The 21,447-nt window shown below is 41.0% G+C and overlaps 1 protein-coding gene across 2 annotated transcripts in view; it reads right to left on the minus strand.

Moving 5' to 3' along the window:
• Positions 1 to 21,447, minus strand: part of LOC121277683 (kelch-like protein 29) — a 515,535-nt gene that overhangs the window by 75,614 nt on the left and 418,474 nt on the right. For both annotated transcript variants that reach the window (XM_041187306.1, XM_041187307.1), the window contains exons 9-10: positions 11,215 to 11,413; positions 2,109 to 2,291 (exon numbers count right to left, since the gene is read on the minus strand). In XM_041187306.1, the coding sequence (XP_041043240.1) occupies positions 2,109 to 2,291; positions 11,215 to 11,413 (382 nt within the window). The remainder of the gene's footprint in view (positions 1 to 2,108; positions 2,292 to 11,214; positions 11,414 to 21,447) is intronic.

Raw genomic sequence — 21,447 nt, forward strand, 5'->3', positions numbered from 1 at the left:
AGTTAACTAGTTATCTGGGACCATATGGATAGTCAACACCTATGAAGAAAAAAAAGTCAGGTTTTGATGTTTTGGGAACAATAATTGTCTTACTCAGATATGGCAGCCTTATCTGAATCTTTTTAAGGACTGTTTTAAGCTGCTTCAAAGTGGGATGTCCAAACCAGGATTATAACTCTTGTCTATGTAGCCAATCTTGCAGAAAGAACGCATTTAACTTCAAAGTAAACTGACATGAAAGGTCAAGTGGCTGAATTGGAAAGGCAATTTATAAACTGACTAATCATAAGAAATTGGCCAATTTTTATATCCCAGGAACCAAAAGACTTCTAACTGAACTCTTAAAACAATCTGTGAGCTGAAAGGAAATTATTCATACAGAATGCAGACATTACGGATTAACTACTTGACTATCAGACAACGGCATTTTTTGCTTAAATTTAACTGCTTGTCCCATTCATTGAACCCCTGTGATCAAGCCATTAACAGAATTTATATATCAACATGACAAGTCATGACCATGGTTCCAATGAGACTAGACCTGTGCCCTTGTCCTTTGGAAATGTTAATATTAAAATTGTCATTGGAATGAAACCAATTCATCAACCTGATGATGCTGATAAACCCTGAATTTTCACTGTCAAAACACCTATACGTGATAATCATTAAACATCGAACATTATTTCCATATCATTTTTAGCAGTTAATGAATGTGCAAGTTTCAAAAGACATTCTGTATTCAAAAAGGTTTAACGCAAGCTTATGTGTAAAGAGCTGAATAAAGAGCTCTGTTTCATTTCAATATGTTTATCAGTGGCAAAACACTTGCATTGACTGTTTTTTAGGTAGAAAAGGCAGGATTAATATGTGACAATCAAAAGGCAGGGTTGTGTCAATAATTGTCATTGTGTATGATCTTTGTACTAAAAGAAGTGTGCATTTTGGGACAGCCTTTGGCAGCTTGCAAGGTAACTTGTGGGCAGACTTGTTCATCCACACAGATGGGAACATCCTCCTCAGTGTGATCATCGGAGTGATTACTGTTTGAAATTAAGGAGAGTTAAAGGGAACAGTGTATATGAGCACTGTTTGAAATCAAAGAGAACAGTGTACTGATGTTTGTTATCTGTGGTTCAATAAATAGTTAACAGAATACAGAGTTGTACTGAGTTTGGGAGTCTTGACCATTTTATACTGCCCAAAGTTCCATTTAGTAGTTTTGGTATCATCTTCAAGTCCTGGGAGGGGCTCACCTAGGGTCGCTGCATCTGGCACAACCAAATAAAAAACGGTGTGGCCTCCTTTGGAAGCAGAGAGAGGGCGCAAGGAGAGGAAATCCCGAGCCAGCAATTCGTCTTAATCATCTGTGGTGTCCTGTCCTATTTGCAACAGAAGCTTCCGGATGCAGATCGGCCTAAGCAGTCAACTACATACCCACCAGAACCCTACCAAACACCTCAGACGATGAACAGAGTTATCTTCGCCTTGAAGGACGAACGAGAAGGCTCCACCCAGATGAGTTTTGGTTGGTCTCGAGAATTAGAATATAAGATGGAAGGTATGAGTTCACCTACCTACACCTGAAACTTTCAGTATGTTCTTTTCACTTTCAACATAGAGCAGTTTCTGCTGATAAGCTTTTCATAGAATCTTATAGTACAGGAGGAGGCCATTGGCCCATCATGCCTGTGGTAGTTCTTTCAAAGAGCTATCCAATGCTTCCAACCCTTCAGCTCTTTACACATAAGTTTGCATTAAAACAAAAATCAGGAAAATATTTAAGCTGACTGATTGAGCTCAGAAAAGGGCTGCAATTTTCCTCGTCCCACCGTAGCCTATGCTTTATCCTTAGTATTTCACTGACACCTTGTCAGAGATTTGTTTCTCCAAGCAACCTTAAAATAGTTTAACTATTTAATGTTATAGTTGCATGAACCCTTGTTGTTAATAGTTCGAGAGGTTCAATTTTCTACTTTTCCTTACTTAGAAGTTACATTTGAAGGCTTATGAACGGAATTGACTCTGCAAACTTGGATGCTATTGATTTTAGGTTGACAAAGATCTTCTTATAGTGAAATTCAAAAAAAAAAATGACTGGTAAAGTTTACCTGATAAATAGATGTTGTCGCCTGCACTCACAACACTGAAAAACTCCCTGTCGTAGAATGGTAGACTGGCTAACGGATACCATTTGTTGTTTTGTGGGTTAAAGCAGCTGACAGCTGTGAGATCTCGTTGGCTCATTCCAATCATTTGACGACCACCAACCAGGACAATTACTTCAGCCACACCTTAAAAACAATTTTAATCATGTAAATTAAGATGGACTCAAAACAAAATGTTCCTGCGTTAATGCTTAGAGGTTCTTAAGTATACTGTCATATTGATAAGCAATAACCCATTACTCTAGGTGGATTAAAAGAATGGGAGCATGTTTCGTTATGAATATGTTTTGGGACTGTCTCTTTAATTTGAGGTAAAATTAAGTAGTGTCGGGGATCATGTGACCTGATCCAAATGCTGTCTGACAAGCAGCCTAGAAGGCTTGGTAGCTATGGGGACAAAGGAGGTCCAGGTTTACTTACTGTGAAGAAGGTGCTAGATATGTTCACACCTGTAGACAACGGGAAGAGCAGCTGTGCTGACTGTGGGTAAACTGTTAGTCTCCAAGTCTCACAGGAATATATTAGGAATGTCAGACTTTATACACACTTATACTTAAAACTCATTACTTAATACCAAGGGTTGGGGGTCTAGAGGATAGCTAATTTGCATTTCTACCTATGTGATTCATGTTGCCATGAAGGCTTTCAGAAGGAGGGGAAAGTCTATGGACTACCATTGTGATATCAGGTTGCAATTTTTCTATCACAGACTCACAGATCAAGTAAGTCTGCAAGAACCTGAGAGAGAGAGAGAGAGAGAAAGAGAAAGAATGAGGCACCCAGTCCTGCTCTAAAGAAGAGAAAATGCTGACTTTGTTGGTCACCAAGCAAAACATGGGTGGGAGCTGGTGCTCAGATTGAAGAGACCAAGTTCATGAGGATTTAAAGGAGGCTGGGAGATTTGTCTAGCTTGGTCTAGAGGGAGGAATATCCAGTGTAACTTTAACATTGAAAGTCAGTTCTGGGATTAGAAGTTACCTGGCTGGAAAAGGAAAAAGGAAGCAAGCCATCGGGAGCTGAGAGTAACTATGGACCAGTTCTTGGAGAATGAAGTGTACACTTAAGGGATAGCATAAGTATAACTGTAGTGGGAGATTTTTGGTCGTGTAAAAAATAAATGGGGAATTTCTTGTCTATAGTTTAGAGTATAAGTTGCTTACTGAATAGTGTCTAGACAGTGTTGGATTTTGATTTGTTATGTCTTAAGATTTTAAAATCTTGTTGTGTGATCCTCTCAGTATGCTCAGCAAGCTCATGATATGCTCCATCATGCACTATGTTTAAACAGGTGTTATGCCAGTTAAATTAAACAGGTTAACACTGGCCTAAAGTAATGTAGAACAGAATACAGAACAAGTTCAGTAGGTATTTGTACCTGAATATCACCAACTGAAAACAAATATAGCCCTCTATACCTTTAATTACATTGAAAATGTTTATAAAATTACATATTTATACCCTTTAAAAGGATTTTAGAGATGGTAGGCTTTAAATCCTTTATAAAAACAAAAAAACTGCGGATGCTGGAAATCCAAAACAAAAACAGAATTACCTGGAAAAACTCAGCAGGTCTGGCAGCATCGGCAGAGAAGAAAAGAGTTGACGTTTCGAGTCCTCATGACCCTTCGGAAGGGTCATGAGGACTCGAAACGTCAACTCTTTTCTTCTCCGCCGATGCTGCCAGACCTGCTGAGTTTTTCCAGGTAATTCCGTTTTTGTTTTAAATCCTTTATAGCCTAATGAGTAACAAAGTGTTAATGACAGCAATTTATATATAGGGACTAGGTGCTCCATGATGAATTAACACCTTTCATTATACTTCTTGGCCACTCTATATTTAATTACTGTTAATTTTCTCTATTATTTCTTATTTCTCTTATCAAGTATCCTACTTTGTACTTAATTTATTCAACCCTTTGGTTTGCTACTGTGAAGTTAAATGTAGTCACTGCAGACTCTCATTCTACTCACTACCCCCACACTCTGCTTAATTTGTCCCTTCCCTTCTCCTCAACCAAGTATTAACAGCAACTGGTATAAGGTTCCACAAGTACACTCTGGTACCTTTTCCAAGTGGCCATGCTTAAATGTAAGCTTTGACAGTGGCTCCCAGCAGACCACTGACCATGGCAGAGGGGCCTTGATGCTTAGGTTCCAACTCATCCTCACTCAGTCTGAGAACTCTGCATAATTATTCCCCTCTATCGCAAGGATGCTGGGAACAATTGGAACAATCATTGAGATCAGGTCAGAAGAGATTAGGAATCCAACCTACTACGTTCCTTTGGCTGAACTAAGAATTGTTTTTATCAACTGAGCTATCAGCAGAGCTTAAAAATATCTCACTCTTTTCTGTCATATTGTTCTTATTTAAAAAGTGAAATTGCAGTCTTCACAGGGGACATGAAAGTCCTTGCTCAGTTTATTTAACAATTGCTCTCTGTAGGAAAACAAATGTCATGGTAACTGAGGCGGGACAGAGCACAGACTATTTTATAAATAGAAATTGAGGAGCTGTTAATAGTAATGAAAAAGTGTCAGGTTAGGGAAAGGAATAATTGGATTACTAGAATTTATTTTTTAATTTAAATTGGTATCGGGATGGTTTTATTTCAGCGCTTCTGAAAAATATTAACATGACCAGAACAAAAAAAAGGAACACATCAGGTCCTCTCAATAACTCAGCAGATATATCCAGTGAGTAGCTGAGACATTCATATCACGTGCTCAGCTGGTTGATCTAAGCCGGTTTGACAACAGGGTACAATAATTAGGTTTAACCTTCCCTGTGCTAAGGAGTTGGAGGTGGGGGAAATAAATCAGTCACAGTTCCCACTCCTGGTAACAATCTAAATGACCGCTATATGTGCACATTTAAGAATATTGCTTGAATTTAGCTATGACCTTCTCTCCTACATTAGTATAGCCTGCAGACCGTCATTGTTGAAGTCCACGCATGCAAAATGGCCATATGATTGAGGTACCAGGTGGACACTGGAACCTGTGGAATCCTACCCCAGGCAAGACAATAGGGCTTTCAGGAGTGGAGAAAAAAATTGGCAATTTCCCTTGTTCAACTCTAGCGCTCCCTCACTTCTCTACAAAGAAGCACAAACACAGATGTCACAATTCCTAGCATTTTCTTCACCCTAACTGCAACAGTTTTCAGTGGAGCGATGAGGATTCACAAAATATTTGGAAATACAATCCAATAGATTTAGAGGCAAAGCAACTTAAGTTTTTTCTGCAGACCTTCTGGTGCATGGCTCCAGAGCAGTGGCCTGAGAGTAAGTTCAGTGTCCTTTTTTTAGGTAAGGATTAGGTATGCTTCATGGGGAGCTATAACAATGGACAAAAAAAACTTTGTTAAAGATAATGGGAAGACAACATGGCAATATAGTGGAAATATAATGGATTTCCAATACATGCTCTGTTGCATTAGTTACCTGGTCTATTTTGACAGTTTTTCAGTGAGAAATCACTTTGGCAAGTTAATTTCCCTCCTCACAGAGGCGCCGGAGACCATGCAGCTTTTGGCTGCTGGGCCTCATTTAAATGCCACTCACCATTTTCTGTCTGAAATGGCTGAGGAAAAGGTTTGGAGCAGCTGCTGATGGGGACGATCCTTGGATACCCCCTGGCTTCTGGGTAAGTGGCAGAGATAGGGTTTTGGGAGGATCTCATGGAGGCTTAGTTGGCAGGGAGGGGGCTGGTGGGAGCAATCTGAGGAGGGGAAGCTGCAATTCTCCTTGGGAAATTATTTGATGTGCCTGGAGATTTTCTTTGTTCTAACCACAGCTGTCAACCTTCATCATCTTGTTGCTCCAGCCCCAGTTAAAATGCCATTGGGGTTGATGTAACAAGACCCTGGTTAGCATACATTCTTGAGGTATGCGCTTGCTTTAGGCAGGCACTTTATCTGCCTGCAGGTTAGTATGGGAGACACTGGCAAAGGATCGAGTGGATCAGTATATCCTCATTTTCAGCTGCTTTCTGTTGCTGGGTGGGCACTTAAAAATAGGCATATTACTTACTCATTCAGGTAAAATCCACCTCTAAATTCCGTCAACTTTAGGTAAGCAATTTCAAACGGGGCTACTGATTTTAAGCAAGGTACATTTTATTGTAGCATAATTTTTAATCAGCCAGGTTGAGCCAGCTTTCTTTCTAATCCTGCAGAGTACTCATTTCTATGTCAAAATATGCTGATTTGTAAAAAGGAAAGTCTTTCTGTGGTAATCTGAGGTGCAATACACCTTTAAGAGAATGTGAGCAAATTGACCACGTGACTGTATTACCCAATTGCTATGTAGCGTGGGCTACAATGTTAATGAGTAGTTTAGAATAGGGTCTGGTTGGAAAAGCACACATTGTGTTAGTGCTTTGTTACTTGTATAAATAAATAGCATGTACTTCATCTTATACTGGCCTCTGTGTCCGCAGTATACTGTTTGCCAACTCACTCACTGGTAGATAGGTGTGCAACCGTGTTCGCAAGCAAAGCGACTCGCAGAAGGAACATAACAACCGGTGATGAGGCAAAATATGACCAGTCGACGACACAAAAAAAGCCATGAAAATTCAACTGAAGTGAATCAGTTGGGTCTTGCAGGGTAATTGTAAATACAACCCTCATCATAGTCGTCGAAGTTATCTCCCTCCAGCACGCCACTGCTGTATTGAACCATTTGATCAGACCACCAATAACTGGTCACATTATACTGAATGCCTCGTGTTCTTCTTCTTGGCCAATGACATATCAGGGGAGGAGAAGAGGCAGGCTTATCGATATGTGGCAGTAAAATGTATGGCCTAATTTGTAGTCTAATAGCACCCAATGCTCCAGATTCAAAGAGCTTTGATGAGTTGGTAAACCTTGTGAAAAGCCACTTTCAGCCGAAATCCTCGGTAAGAACACAGAGTTTAAATTTAATTTGAGGTGTCGCGCCTCCGGAGAGACAATTGCTTGCAATGTAGCAGCCTTGAAACAACTGCCAGAGAACTGTGAGTTTGGGACGTCAATTAACGACATGTTAAGAGACCAATTAGTATGTGGGATCAATGAAGACACCATTCAAAAAAGGTTGTCAGGAATGAATTTAGACTTCAGCAAGGCACTGGAGTTGGTGCTTGCAATGGAGAACATAGTCAAGGATTCAGAAGCAATCAAGGGGCCACAAAATGGCGCCGTCCTTCACGTCAGGAGGGAAGCACCAGTTAGAAATGGCGCAGTAGCGCAGGGCTCCATGGAAAGGCGGGAAACAGCCACCATTAACAGACCAGCAAAAAGCAATGGTTTAACAGAGAAAACCAAGATTAGTCATGGCAGAAATGGAACCAGACAGCATACAAACGAATGACAATTTAGAAGAATCGAGTGTTTCTACTGCCATTGTAACGGGCACATTACGCGATATTGTAAAGACAGGTTGAAACAAAATTTTAAGCAAAAAGGTAGAAATTGTGAAATCCACATAATAGAGGAACCAGAAGAAACAGAGTCAGATTTTTACTCACTACACAACTTAAAAATGCGTAAAACAGTCTACGTGCCAATCTACGTGACAGTGGAAATCAACGGGAAACCCATCCGAGTGGAGGTGGATACAGGGGCATCCACGAAATAGGAGAACATACGTTCAAATATCTGAATGGAGGAGACCACTCATTAAATCTGGAAAATTCAGATGCAAAATTAAAGATGTATACTGGTGAAGATATACAAGTAAAACGTATATAAGAACATAAGAACTAGGAACAGGAGTAGGCAATTCAGATCCTCGAGCCTGCCCTGCCATTCAATACGATCATGGCTGATCTCATTTCAGCATCAACTCCAATTTTCTGCCCTCTCCCCATAACATTTCAACCCGCCAATAATTAAAAATCTGTTTATCTCCTCCTTAAATTTATTCAGTGTCCCGGCATCCACTGCATTCTGAGGTAGTGAATTCCACAGATTCACGACCCTTTGAGAAAAGTAACTCCTCCTCATCTCTGATTTAAATCTACCCGCCTTAGCCTAAAACTATGGCATCTCATTCTAGAATGCCCCACAATGGGAAACATCCGCTTCACGTCTATTTTGTCTATCCCCTTTAGCATCTTATATACCTTAATAAGATCTCTCATCCTTCTAAACTCTAGCGAGTATAGGCCTAAACTGCTCAACCTCTCCTCATAAGACAAACCCCACATCTCTGGAATCAATCTAGTGAATGTCCTCTGAACTGCCTCCAATGCAACTACATCCTTCCTCAAGTAAGGGGACCAAAACTGTGCACAGTACTCCAGGTGTGGTCTCACCAATGCCTTGTAAAGTTGCAACAATACTTCCCTATTTTTATACTCTATTCCTTTAGCAATAAATGCCAAAATTCCATTTGTACCAGTATACTAGCTTTCAGCGATTCATGCATGAGGACACCCAGATCCCTCTGCACTGAAGCATTCTGAAGTTTCTCTCCATTTAAATAATAAGTCGCCTTTTTATTCTTCTGACCAAAATGGATAACCTCACACTTATCCATGTTAAACTCCATCTGCCAAATTTTGGCCCATTCACCTAACCTATCCATATCCATTTGTAAGTTTCTTATTTCTTTATTGCAACTTACTTTCCCACCTATTTTGGTGTCATCTGCAAATTTAATTATAGTACCTTCTATCCCTGAATCCAAGTCATTAATATAGATTGTAAATAGATGGGGCCCAAGGACTGAACCCTGTGGCACCCCACTAGTTACAGCTTGCCATCCAGAAAAAGACCCATTTATCCTGACTCTCTGCTTTCTGTTGGTTAGCCAATCCTCTATCCAAGCTAATATATTAACCCTAACTCCGTGTGATCTTATCTTGTGTATTAATCTTTTGTGCGGCACCTTATCAAAGGCCTTCTGGAAGTCCAGATATTCTACATCTACAGGATCCCCATTACCCACTTTGCTTGTCACATCTTCAAAGAGCTCTAGCAAATTAGTCAAACACGATTTACTCTTCATAGAACCTTGCTGACTCTGATGGATATGCAAGGTTCTAGTACAGTATGGAAATCAGTCCGTTAATCTACTCGTAATAGCGATAGCAGGCAGAGGACTGAGCCTCTTCAGAAGGAACTGATTAAGAGAGATTAATCTTGAGAGGCTACTGAGATCGCAATCAGAAGCAGGAAATGTTACTGTTGGAAAATGGAGTATGTAAAGACTCAACAAAAGGAACTCATAGAGGTGATGCTTCAGGACAGAGTTCGAGTTGAAGTCAGTAACCTCCAAAAAGAAAAAGAAAACCTGCTGAAGGACTTTCGCATATTGCAAGATTCCCTTCGATCCCAATTTGTACCACTAAACAGTTATGAGGGAGAACCGAAAGAATTCAGTAATATTCTGGCCGAGATGAAGAATAATTAGCTGAGAAAACACAACAATGCTTAATTCTCCAGGAAACAACTAACAAATATAAAAAAGTAATGGAAGAGCTGAAGAACCAACTATGTGAAAACCAAGCAGCCTTAAAAATAGAGATCCCTGTGTTTTCAAAGGAGCTGAGAGATGAGGAAATGCTGGAAGACTCAACCACCAAGTTCACTCAAGTCGAGCTTATACTTGAGCCTAGTCTGGCCAATTGGGAAACTGAAAAGAAGGCCGAGATTAAAGTCAGCACTGCCAAGAAGTAAACCCATTATAAGAAGACATGGAGGAAGAAAAAGTGGAATTAATAACAAGGTCTCAAAATTGTTTTTTTAAACAACAGGAAGCTGATCATACCCTGTTGAATTTAGCCTTGCCCAACATCCTGATTTTGAGAACTTTCCTGACAGTTGACCTTCATATTGTTGAACTTGGAGGGTGGTGGTGGTGGTGGTGGTGGTGGTGGTGGGGAAGGGGGGTGCTGGCGAGTAGCAGGAGTGCTTGCGATTGCGCCTGAAAGAAGGTGAAAGCATTTTCATTGGAGTCCTCACCACACGTAGAAGGAACTTCCCTTGGTTTGGAAGTCCCTGCAGGATCCAATGAGCCTGAGAGAGTCGAAGAAACAAACTTACAGGCTCCTACTGGAGAGCCTAGTGGACAGATGACTCCTGAGAGGGAGACCTTGGCTAAACCATCTGAAGTCGTAGAACTATGACGTTCGATATTTTTGAAGAAGCTTCCAGAGAGAGTGAATTTGTAAATGGTTTATTTATGTAAATAGTTGATATATAGTAAAGATTGTAAATTGCACTTTCAAGTAAAGGGGGAAGCATGTGGTAATCTGAGATGCAATACACCTTTAAGAGAATGAGCAGATTGACCATGAGACAGTATTACCCAATTGCTGTGTAGCGTGGGCTACATTGTTAATCAGTGTTTAGGATAGGGTTTGGTTGGAGAAGCACACGTTGTATTAGGGCTCTGTTACTTGTGTAAATAAACAGCATGTGCTTCATCTTTTACTGGTCTCTGTGTCCGCAGTATATTGCTTGCCAACTCACTCACCGGTAGGTAGGTGTATAACTGTTCGCGAGCAAAGCGACTCGACAGAAGGAACATAACATTTTCTAACATCAGTTATCCATTGTAGTTCAGCATCTAATGCTACTCATCTCATCTGTGCATTATACTGAACCTGATGAAAAAAGCCTGATGCATACAAATACGTAAAAAAATATACCCCACTTACTAAATATCATTTAGTTAGAGTTGATTTGTGTTTTTGTATCTGCAGGAGTGAAACGGGGTACCACTGCCTCAGAGTCACATGACTGTAATTCATTCACATTAATCTACACTGGATATATCAGTGGTTGGAAATTTCCTGCCATGTATTTATTTGTCAATCAGCAGTGACAACCTCAGTAAACAGCAGTCAGTATTACATGAAGAACTGGGACAGACTGAAAACATAAATATATGTGTCCATAAATGATTGAGGGAAACATTTTAATATGCTCCAACTATCTGTTATTCCAAAAGTTATCCTCTGAACTTGTATAATATTTGGCCCACATTAGAACACTTCTGAATGTCATATATAGCAAAAGTTAAGCAGAAATCTTTATTGGATGAAGTCCCACCTGCAGATAGCCTTGGCCGTGTTCGAGGCGTCTGCATTTCCTGTCGAGCATGTGGCAACATGTGATAGCGTTTTGCTTCATTTACCAGGTCTCGGCAAGCCTCTGAAGACTTTATCAATTCCTCATTGTCAACGACATTTAACAGGTAGCTTGGATGAATAAAGGGCAAGCGGACTACGGCCAACAGCTCAGACAAATGCTGAAAAGAAAATGCTTTCTATCGTCAAGTCGAAATCATTGACGGGAATAACCACCAAAGTATGCATGCAACCTCAAAGCTGATATTATATGGAAACTAAACACATGGGAAGCAGTTTAACAGTAAGGATATTTTGATATAAAACACCAGCCTACTTCAATTGTATTATTTGTGTGGCAGCAATATGTTACACTCAGTTAGATAGAGGCAAACTCAATGGCTCAGTCAAATGATAAAGTCCATGTTCAATGGATTTGTGCTACTCAACACATTAAATGATTGACCCATTATAGAAAGGACGTTAAATTTGCATGCTTAATACAGATTTTTCTAATGTAATCCTAAACTTGGGAGACTCCAGTTATAAGGGGAGTGTTGAAGGTCTCTGCACCATTGTTGACAGTTCTCCTAGCCAAATTTGAAAGCAAGAATACTGCGGATGCTGGAAATCTGAAATAAAAATAGAAATGCTGGAAATACTCAGCATATTAAAGCAGCATCTGTGGTGAGAAACAGGGTAAAGGCTTGTGACCTTTCACCAGAACTGGGAAAAGTTAGACATGTAATAGGTTTGTGCAAGGGATGGGTGAGACAAGGTAAAAAGGAAGGTTTGTGATAGGGCGAAAGACAGGAGAGATCGAATGACAGAAGAGTTGGTCTTCCAGGGCTGAAGAGAATAGTGATGGGGCAAGAAAAGAAACAAAAGCTGTGTCTGCAGCAGGTGTGCTGCTGACTGCAAGTGAAAAATAAGAAAAGAAAAACAAAAGATGCAAAGAAAAATCTGGGATTATGGTCAGAAATTATTGAACTCAATGTTGAGTCCTGAAGGCTATAAAGCGCCTAATTGAAAGATGATATGCTGTTCCTTTAATGTTACGTTGAACTTCACTAGAACAGTGCAGTAGGCCGAGGACAGAGATGTTAGCATAAGAGCAAGGTGGAAAGTTAAAATGTTTACAGACTGAATGGAGGTGTTTCACAAAGCAGTCATCCAATCTGCCTTTTGTCTCCCCAATGTAGAGGAGACTACATTGTGAGCAGCGAATACAGCAGACTAGATTGAAAGCACACACTAATTGTTCACCTGGAATGAGTATTTGGGGCCTAGGACAATGAGGAGAGAGGAGGTAAAAGGGCAGATGTAGCATCTCCTGCGCTTGCATGGAAAGGTGCCATGGGGTAATTGAGGAGTGGACCATAGTGTCACGGAGGGAACAGTCCCTTCGGAATACTGAAAAGGGAGGGGAGCTATGTTTGATGGTGGTGGAAATGGAGGAAAATGATCCATTGAATATGGAGGCTGGTGCAATGGATGGTGAGGACAGAGGGAACTTTATTGTGATTCTGGGGGAGGGAGGGGAAAGGGTGAAAGCTGAGGTGTGGGAAATGTGGCAGACACAGTCAAGGACCCTGTCAACCACTTTGGCCTGAGGGAAGGGGATAGAGGCAGTGGTGGGGAGGAAGCCGGGGGGCGGGGGGAGGTGGGGGTGGGGGTTGGTGGAGTGCGGTATACTCCACTGAGGAAAAAAGGAAGAAACCCTAGAAGCGCTGTTGTGGAAGGTTGCATCTCCAGAGCAGATGAAACAGACAGAGAAAGAGGGAAAATGCAATGGAATCCGTACATGGTGTAGGGTGTGAGGAAGTGTAGTCGAGATAAATGTTGGGAGTCAGTGGACTTATAATGAATATTAGTTGATAGCCTATCACCAGAAATGGAGGCAGTGAAGTCAAAGAAGGGAAGGGAAGAGTCAGAGATTGGACCGTGTAAAACTGAGAGAAGGATGGTAATTGGAAGCAAAGTTGATGAAGCTTTCCAATTCAGGGCATCAGCAGGACATGGCGTCGAAACACTCATTAATGCATTGGAATAAAAGTTGAGGGAGGGTCCCTAGGTAGGACTAGAGCAAGAAATGTTTGACATATCCCACAAAAAGACAGCTTTAACTATGACCCATGTGGGTACTCATAGCAACACCTTTTACTTGGAGGAAAAGAGACATGTTCAGGGAGAAATTGTTCAATGAGAGAGTAAGGGCTGAATTTTCCCCCTGTTGGGGGCTTATGCGGGGGCAGGCAGGAGCGAGTGCATAGCTGATCCGTGCCCCCAATTGGGTGTGCGCCGTCATTTTACGTGGGCGGGCCTTAGCATGACGTACACTCGGAAGCTCTGTGCGCTCCCTGTGTGGGCCGGGAGTGGGGGATTCCCTAAGCCAGGGTCTGCGCTCTTTCGTGCATGCACGTGAAAGCATGCAGAAATCTCCCTGAGGCATAGTCCCCTCATGTGAAACTGTCACATGAGCTGGGACATGTCCATTAATTTTTTCAAAAATTTTTATATAATTAATAAACCCTTCATGAAACCTCATCATGCCCATGGATGAGGTTTCATGAAAAATGTGAAGGCCGCCTGGGCTCTTCGCCTGCCCGGCAACATTAAGGTTGGAGAGGCAGCATTCTAAACAACTTTAATTAATTTCTTAATGACCTTAATAGGCATTTGACAGTTCAGCGGTCATGCAGCCGAGTTGGCTATGTGCCCACCGACCTGACAATCTAAATGACGCACGGTGACATCGGGACGCACACCCCCGCTCGCCAACCTGAAAATTCTGCCCTAAGTTCAGCCAGGCGGAGGTGAATGGCGGCGATGGAAATTGTTTGGGCATCGGTTCAAGCAAAAAGCAGAGTGTCTTCAGATCATCCTGGTGGGGGACAATATGTATGAAGATTGCATGTATAGAAGGTTAAGATATGATATTATAAAGGTGTTTAAGATGATTAAAGGGTTGAAGAAGGGTTGCTCTGAAAAAGGGTCATATGGACTCAAAATGTTAACTCTGTTTCTCTCTCCACAGATGCTACTATACCTGCTGAATTTTTCCAGTATTTTCTGTTTTTGTTAAGGATTTAATATAATTGGGAGAATCTAACTCCTCTGATTGGGGAGTCCGAAACAAGGCTACATAATCTTAAAATTAGAATGAGGCTATTTAGTGGTTGCATCAGGAAGCAACTCTTAACATAAAGGGTAGTTGAAATCTGGACCTCCTCTCCCAAAAAGCTATTGAGGCTGGTTCAAATGAAAATGTGAAAACTGAGATTGATAGATAGGCAAGAGTATTAAGGATACAAAATCAAGGTAGGTAGTTGGAGTAAAGATCCAGATCTGTCAAGATCAAATTGATCATGGCCCACACTTGTTCGTATGGGCTGAATGAAAAGTAAAAGTCGGCAGTAAACCCATCCCTGGCTAGGCCAGCTTGCCCCACAGCCATTTAATAGCCATCAGCCCATTGATTAGCCATTGAGGCAAGACTTCTGCTCCATCAGGGAGAAAGTCCAATCTCAGAGCTGCCTGCCAGTCAGGGGAGGGCCAAAATAGGAGGCATTCCTCACCAACCCCCACCTCCACCCCACCCCTCATCCCACCCAGCCCCACCATGCTTATCCAACTTCACTGGGCAGATGGGACACGTGGGTAAAATCTGGGCGGTGGAAGGAGGAGGCCAGACACTGAGAATGGTGCTTATAGCATGGAATTCAATTTTATGGCACCTCCTTACCTGGTGGCCAGAAAAAAAATCAGGTTTACATTCCTAATTCCTCACCTAACACCATTGTGGGAGTACCATTACAAGGCCTGCAGCAGTTCACGATGAAGGTTCACCACCACCTTATCAAGGGCACCAGGGATGCACACCGAATGCTGGCTTTTCTGTCCACACACCAAGGAATGAATTTTAAAAAGTGAGACTTGAGATATCAGGACTATTTCCACTATAACACAAAAGGTTTAACGAATGTTTAGAAACTATGAAAGATTCTGATGGACCGAATAGGGAAAAATTATTTTATTTGGCTAGGGATCAGTTATAAAGAATGGTCAATTTAGGAGATAAGTTAGACACTCAGAGGATTTTGGGAGCATGTAACACCTTGCTACAGGTGGAGGGTGAGGCCTAGTACATGACAACTTTTACAGAAAATCAGATAAATACTTGAAATAGAGAAAGATAAAAGGTTATGAAGTGAAAGTGGGGCAGATTAATGACTTGGATGAGGGAAATGAATGTGCTATCGCCAAGTTTGCAGATGACACAAAATAGGTGGGAAGGCAAGTGGTGAGAATGACAGAGTCTACAGAGGGATATAGACAGGTTAAGTGAGTGGGCAAAAACGTGGCAGATGGAATATAATGTGAGAAAATGTGACATTATTCACTTTGGCAGGAAGAATAGAAGAGCTGAATATTACTTAAATGGAGAAAGACTGCAGAAAGCTGCAGAGCGATTTGGGGTTCTCATGCATGAATCACAAAAAGCTAGCATACAAGTTCAACAGGTAATAGGGAAGGCAAATGGAATGTTGGTCTTTATTTCAAAGGGAATAAAGTATAAAAATAGAGAAGTCTTGCTAAAGCTATACAAGGCACTAGTTAGACCACACCCAGAATACTGTGCACAGTTCTGGTCCCCTTATCTAAAGAAAGATGTACTGGCATTGGAGGCAGTCCAGAGAAGGCTCACTAGGTTGATCCTGGGAATGGAAGGATTTTCTTATGAGGAGAGATTGAGTAGGTTGGGCCTGTACTCATTGGAGTTTAGAAGAATGAGTGGTGACCTTATTGAAATATATAAGATTGCTAGGGGGCTTGACAGGGTAGATGCTCTAGAGGTTGTTTCCCCTTGTGGGAGAGTCTAGGACCAGGGGGTATAATCTCAGAGTAAGGGGTCATTTAAGACAGAGATAAGAAGGAATTTCTTCTCTCAGAGGGTAGGTAATCTGTAGAACTCTTTACCACAGAAGGCTGTTGAGGCTGGGTCGTTAAGTGTATTCAAGGCTGAGATACACCAATTTTTAATTAGTAAGGGAATCAAAGGTTATGGGGAAAAGGCAGGAAAGTGGAGTTGAGGATGATCAGATCAGCCATGATTTCATTGAATGGCGGAGCAGGCTCGATGGGCTGAATGGCCTACTTCTGTTCCTACATCTTATGGTCGTCTTATGGTATTGGATTCCTATAATGGGCTGAATGGCATCCTTTGGTGTTGCAAACCTCTCTAGCTTTATTCCTATTTTGAAAACAATTAAACCACGGCACTTCTTGGTGTTGCTATATTTACTTTTTAATTTTCCTGTGTTACCCACTAATGATAGTCAGCAGTTGATTTGAATCTGGAACAGTTAGATATTAAAGGTTCTGTATCTGTGGGCATTATCGTTTTAGTAATGTGTGAAAGGGCATATGTAACTGTACTTGAATATTAATTGAAAACAAAAATCAATTGGAGTCTGCACAAGATGGAAAGGGTAGAATTCCATTCAGCAGTATTGTTAAAGAACCTACCAAATGCATCACTGCAATGAAGCTAAGCATTCGTATCCCTCCCACAACTACAGGCCAGAACAGTTTATTTGACAAGAAAATTAAATGGTGCCACGATCGTCTGCTCAGTTACTTATTGCTGTTGGCTTAGCCGTTTGATTCTCAGCCAAGCTTTATATGTGTACATATTTCATCACGTATGCTTGCACATGGATGACTAACCACATTTTGAAAAGCAGCATGAAATTGCATTTGCTCTGATTAACTAGCTGAATATTTAATTAGACATTTAACCTACAAAATGCCTATAAATGTATTCTGTATACACTCGGAAGAACATGATAAATAAACATTTGATAAATAAGTGGTAAGAAAATTTAAGTAATGATGTTTATGTAATTATAGTCTGACTCGTCCAAATGGGGAGTTAAGAACTCCCCAGTTAAAAAAATGAGCAGTTTTCATGTCATGCAGGCTTTATGGGCAAAAATTATTGGAGTGAAGTGCAGATGACGTAGGGTGCGGAACAGGAGAGAAAAGAGGATGGTGCAAGGTGTAGGGAAAGTGGGGAGGAGCAAGGTAGGTGAGAAGAATAGAAGCGTGAAAGGGAAGTTAAAGTGAGGGTGGGGAATGGGAATGTATAAGGAGCGCAAATATATGTGGACAGAAAGAAGGGATGGAGGGGAGGGGGTGGGTGGATGGAAGGAGAGGGATGAAGGAGGGGAGAGGAAGGAGGGGACAAGGAATGGAGGGAAAGGGGGGAGAGAGGATGGAGAGGAGGAGAGAGGAAGGAGTGGAGTAGAGAGTAAGGAGGAGATGAGGGAGGAACGAGTGGAGTGGAAGGCTGTGCACCATGGTCTGGGTGAAAACCAGAAGTGGGGGTGGAACATACTTAGCAAACAGAACCTCTGTTATCTTAGGAGATTATTTTTGGAGGGGAGAATATATATTGTTGGTAAATTAAATCACAGTAATCATCAAATGGCATTTTGAAATTGGCAATTTCGTCAAAAGGTTAAAACACACAGCTATTCACCTATGCTACTTGAAACAAAATTGATGCAAAGTCATTCAATAGAAATTCATCCATGTGATTAATTGGTAAGTTACAGACTTCTGTGACTGAAAAGTGTGACAAAGGGCTGGATGCTCCAAATGTGGAGAACCCTATTAGACTGCTACCTGTAAGTATGATAGGCAGGTGCATATGCACCATGGAGTGGACAAAATTAACATAAATCTTCATAGGTTATTGACAGACAAGAGGACATACCTGTTTTAATAATACAATATATAAAGTTTGAAATGAGTAATTGCATGCAATAAATGCCTATCTTTAATTCAATTGTGAACTGCTTTTATCTTATATATAATTTAACCCATGCAATGAATTTTTAATGAACACTTCCTAACTCATTACTTGGATCAATAAATTGGCGTTTAATATGTAAACAGGAAAAACTCGCCAAATTTACTGAAATTAGTATTTTCCAAACTCAGTATCTTCAATGAAAAAGAAAAACAGCTCATAAAAAGAATTTTCAATTCAACTAGCTATTTCTAAAGACAGTGGTATTTTAATGCCAAACCATTTTTATTCTTTCACAGGATGTGATCATTGCTGGCAAGGCCAGCATTTATTGGCCATCCCTAGTTGCCCTTGAGAAGGTGGTGGTGAGCCGCCTTCTTGAACCGCTGCAGTCCATATGGTGTAGGTACACCCACAGTGTTGTTAGGGAGGGAGTTCCAGGATTTGACAGGGAAGGAACGGTGATATAGTTTCAAGTCAGGATGGTGTTTGTCTTGGAGGGGAACTCTGAGGTGGTGCCTTTCCCATGCATTTGTTACTCTTGTCCCTCTGGGTGGTAGAGGTTGCTGGTTTGGAAGGTGCTGTTGAAGGTAGCTTAAAGAGTTACTGCAGTACATCTAGCATATGGTACACATTGCTACCACTGTGTGCCAATGGTGGAGGGAGTGAATGTTTAAAGTGGTGGATGGGATGCTGATCAAGTGGGCTGCTAGGTCCTGGGTGGTGTCGACCTTTTTGATTGTTGTTGGAGCTGTATTCATCCAGGCAAGTTGAGGATATTCCAACACACTCCTGACTTGTACATTGCAGATTGTGGACAGACTTTAGGAAGTCAGGACATGAGTCACTCGCCGCAGAATTCCCAGCCTCTAATCTGCTGTTATAGCCACAGTATTTATAGGGCTGGTCCAGTTCAGCTTATGGTCAATGGTAACCCTATTATGTTGATGGTGGGGGATTCAGCGATGGTAATGCCTTTGCATGTCAAGGGGAGATGGTTAGATTCTCTCTTGTTGGAAATGGTCATTGCCTGGTACTGATGTGTGGCATGAATGTTACTTGCCGCTTATCAGCCCAAGCCTGAATTTTATCCAGCTTCAGTACCTGAGGAGATCCGAATGGTGCTGAACATTGTGCAATCATTAATGAACTCCCCCACTTCTGACCTAATGATGGAGGGAAGGTCATTGATGAAACAGCTGAAGATGGTTGTGCCTCAGATATTAACCTGAGGAACTCTACAACACTGTTAATTAGTTAATGAAAATGACAAAATGCACATATAAGAACACAAGAGATAGGACCAGGAGTAGACCATAAAGCCCATTAAGCCTGCTCGCCATTGAAAAGACTATGGCTGAGCCTGGGTTTCATATTCACTTTCATAGCTACCCACTCCCCATATCTCTTAATTCCCTGAGAGATTAAAATCTGTCTGTCCAACCTTAAATATGGTCAATGATGGCGCATCCAAAATTTCTGGGATAGGGAAATCCAAAGATTCACAACCCTACGAGTGAAGAAATTTCTTGTCATATCAGTTCTAAACAATCATCCTTTTATCCTGAGACTGTTTCCCCATGTTTTAGATTCCCCAGCCATTGGAAACAACCTCTCATTTCTACCCTATCAAGCCCCTTCAGGATGTTTCAATGAGATCGCCTCTCATTCTTCTAAACTCCAGAGAATATAGGCCCAATTTACTCAGCCTCTCATCATAGGACAACTCTTTCATGCCAGGGACCAATCTAGTGAACCTTCACTGTACTGGCCCCAATGCAAGTATGTCCTTCCTTAAATATGGAGACCAAAACTGCACACAATACTCCAGGTGTGGTATCACCAAAGCCCTGTATAGTTGTAGCAAGATTTCTTTATTCCTATAGTCCAATCCTCTTTCAATAAAGGCCAATATGCCTCCTGCAAAATTGGGGGTGGATGGGAGGGTGGCAAGATGGCCACCTTGGTAATTTTACAGGTCCTTCCTCTGCAAACCCATCAGTGGGGGCCCTCTAAAATTCTTCCCCTGGTGTATTGTGTACAATTTACAGCACTCTATTATAGGAAGGACATAAAAGCAATGGAAATGGTACAGCACCAATTTATTAGGGTATTTCCACAGGTGAGGGTTGAAAGTCATGAAGAAAGACTCAGGAAGTTGAGCCTTTTTTGCTTTTCCTGAGGTTAATAGTGGGTGATCTCATAGAGATTTCTAAGATTCCACAATCATCTTAATCTAGTTCCCAGTGGGCATAAGCACAAAACTGGAAATACTCAGCAAAAAACTACAATTCTTGCTTACAAGAGCTATAAGGACAGCTTGTGTGAGAATTGAAAATAAATCACACAAACAAAAAAAAACATTCTCTTCTGAAATTAGAACAATTATGCTCTGTTCAGGTAAGGCAAAAGATAGCTTTCTCTGAAGCTGGCTGCAGCATATTCAATCATTTTGATAGGCACCAACATCATCGTCTCCAAATAAACATAAATACTGAGATTATGATGAGTGTATGACCAAAAGTAAACTTGGTTTTAGAACAAATAAAAACAAAAAAAACTGGAAAAAGTCAGTAGGTCTAGCAGCATCTGTGGAAGGAGGAACAGAGTTAACATTTCGAGTCTGTATGACTCTTCTTCAGAGCTAAAGAGAATCATACAGTCATAAGAATCATAAGAGTTATACAGATTCAAAACATCAACTCTTTCTCCCTCCACAGATGCTGCCAAACCTGCTGACTTTTTCCAGCATTTCTTGTTTGCATTTCAGATTTCAGCATCTGCAGTATTTTGCTTTAATCTTGGTTTTAGAACAGTTTGATTAAAAAACAAAGCATTTATAAATATAGCTCATTGGAGCACAAATGCAAAATATAAAAGAATTCTGGAATGCATCTCAATTCGTCACTCTTTTGAGCTCCCAATTCCCAGCATGGGCCTTTGGGAGACACTTTGGAGTCTGGATATGAGAAAATCAGATGGGAAATCTTTACCACTTAATGGCTGTCCAAGAGCGTCTTTATTCATCTTACCATTTTGGGCATAGAAGCAGAATAGATATGAAGGCATAGCAAAAGGAAAAGGATGGGGGAGAAAGAAACATACTCTAGAAAGTAAAACTGTCTTTATTGAAATTTTTACCAAATTTGCATATAAGAAAATGGCTTCAGTTCTGAACTATTTAATCACAGAACTTTGTTACACTAAATACAGGTCACCATTATCTCAAGAATTCATAGGTTTAGCAATACTGCAGAGTAATCAGTGACTTATGCTAGGTTAGGTGAACATTTGGGATACGACACCAAACCCAAGTCCTGCACCTGGTTGCTATCCAGCTACTCTTACGAAAAACTGAATGGTCATGCATGTTGGAAAGATGAAAGGGAAAAAGAAAGA

Source organism: Carcharodon carcharias, chromosome 5 (genome assembly GCF_017639515.1).
Source record: "Carcharodon carcharias isolate sCarCar2 chromosome 5, sCarCar2.pri, whole genome shotgun sequence".
NCBI classification, from domain to species: Eukaryota; Metazoa; Chordata; class Chondrichthyes; order Lamniformes; family Lamnidae; genus Carcharodon; species Carcharodon carcharias.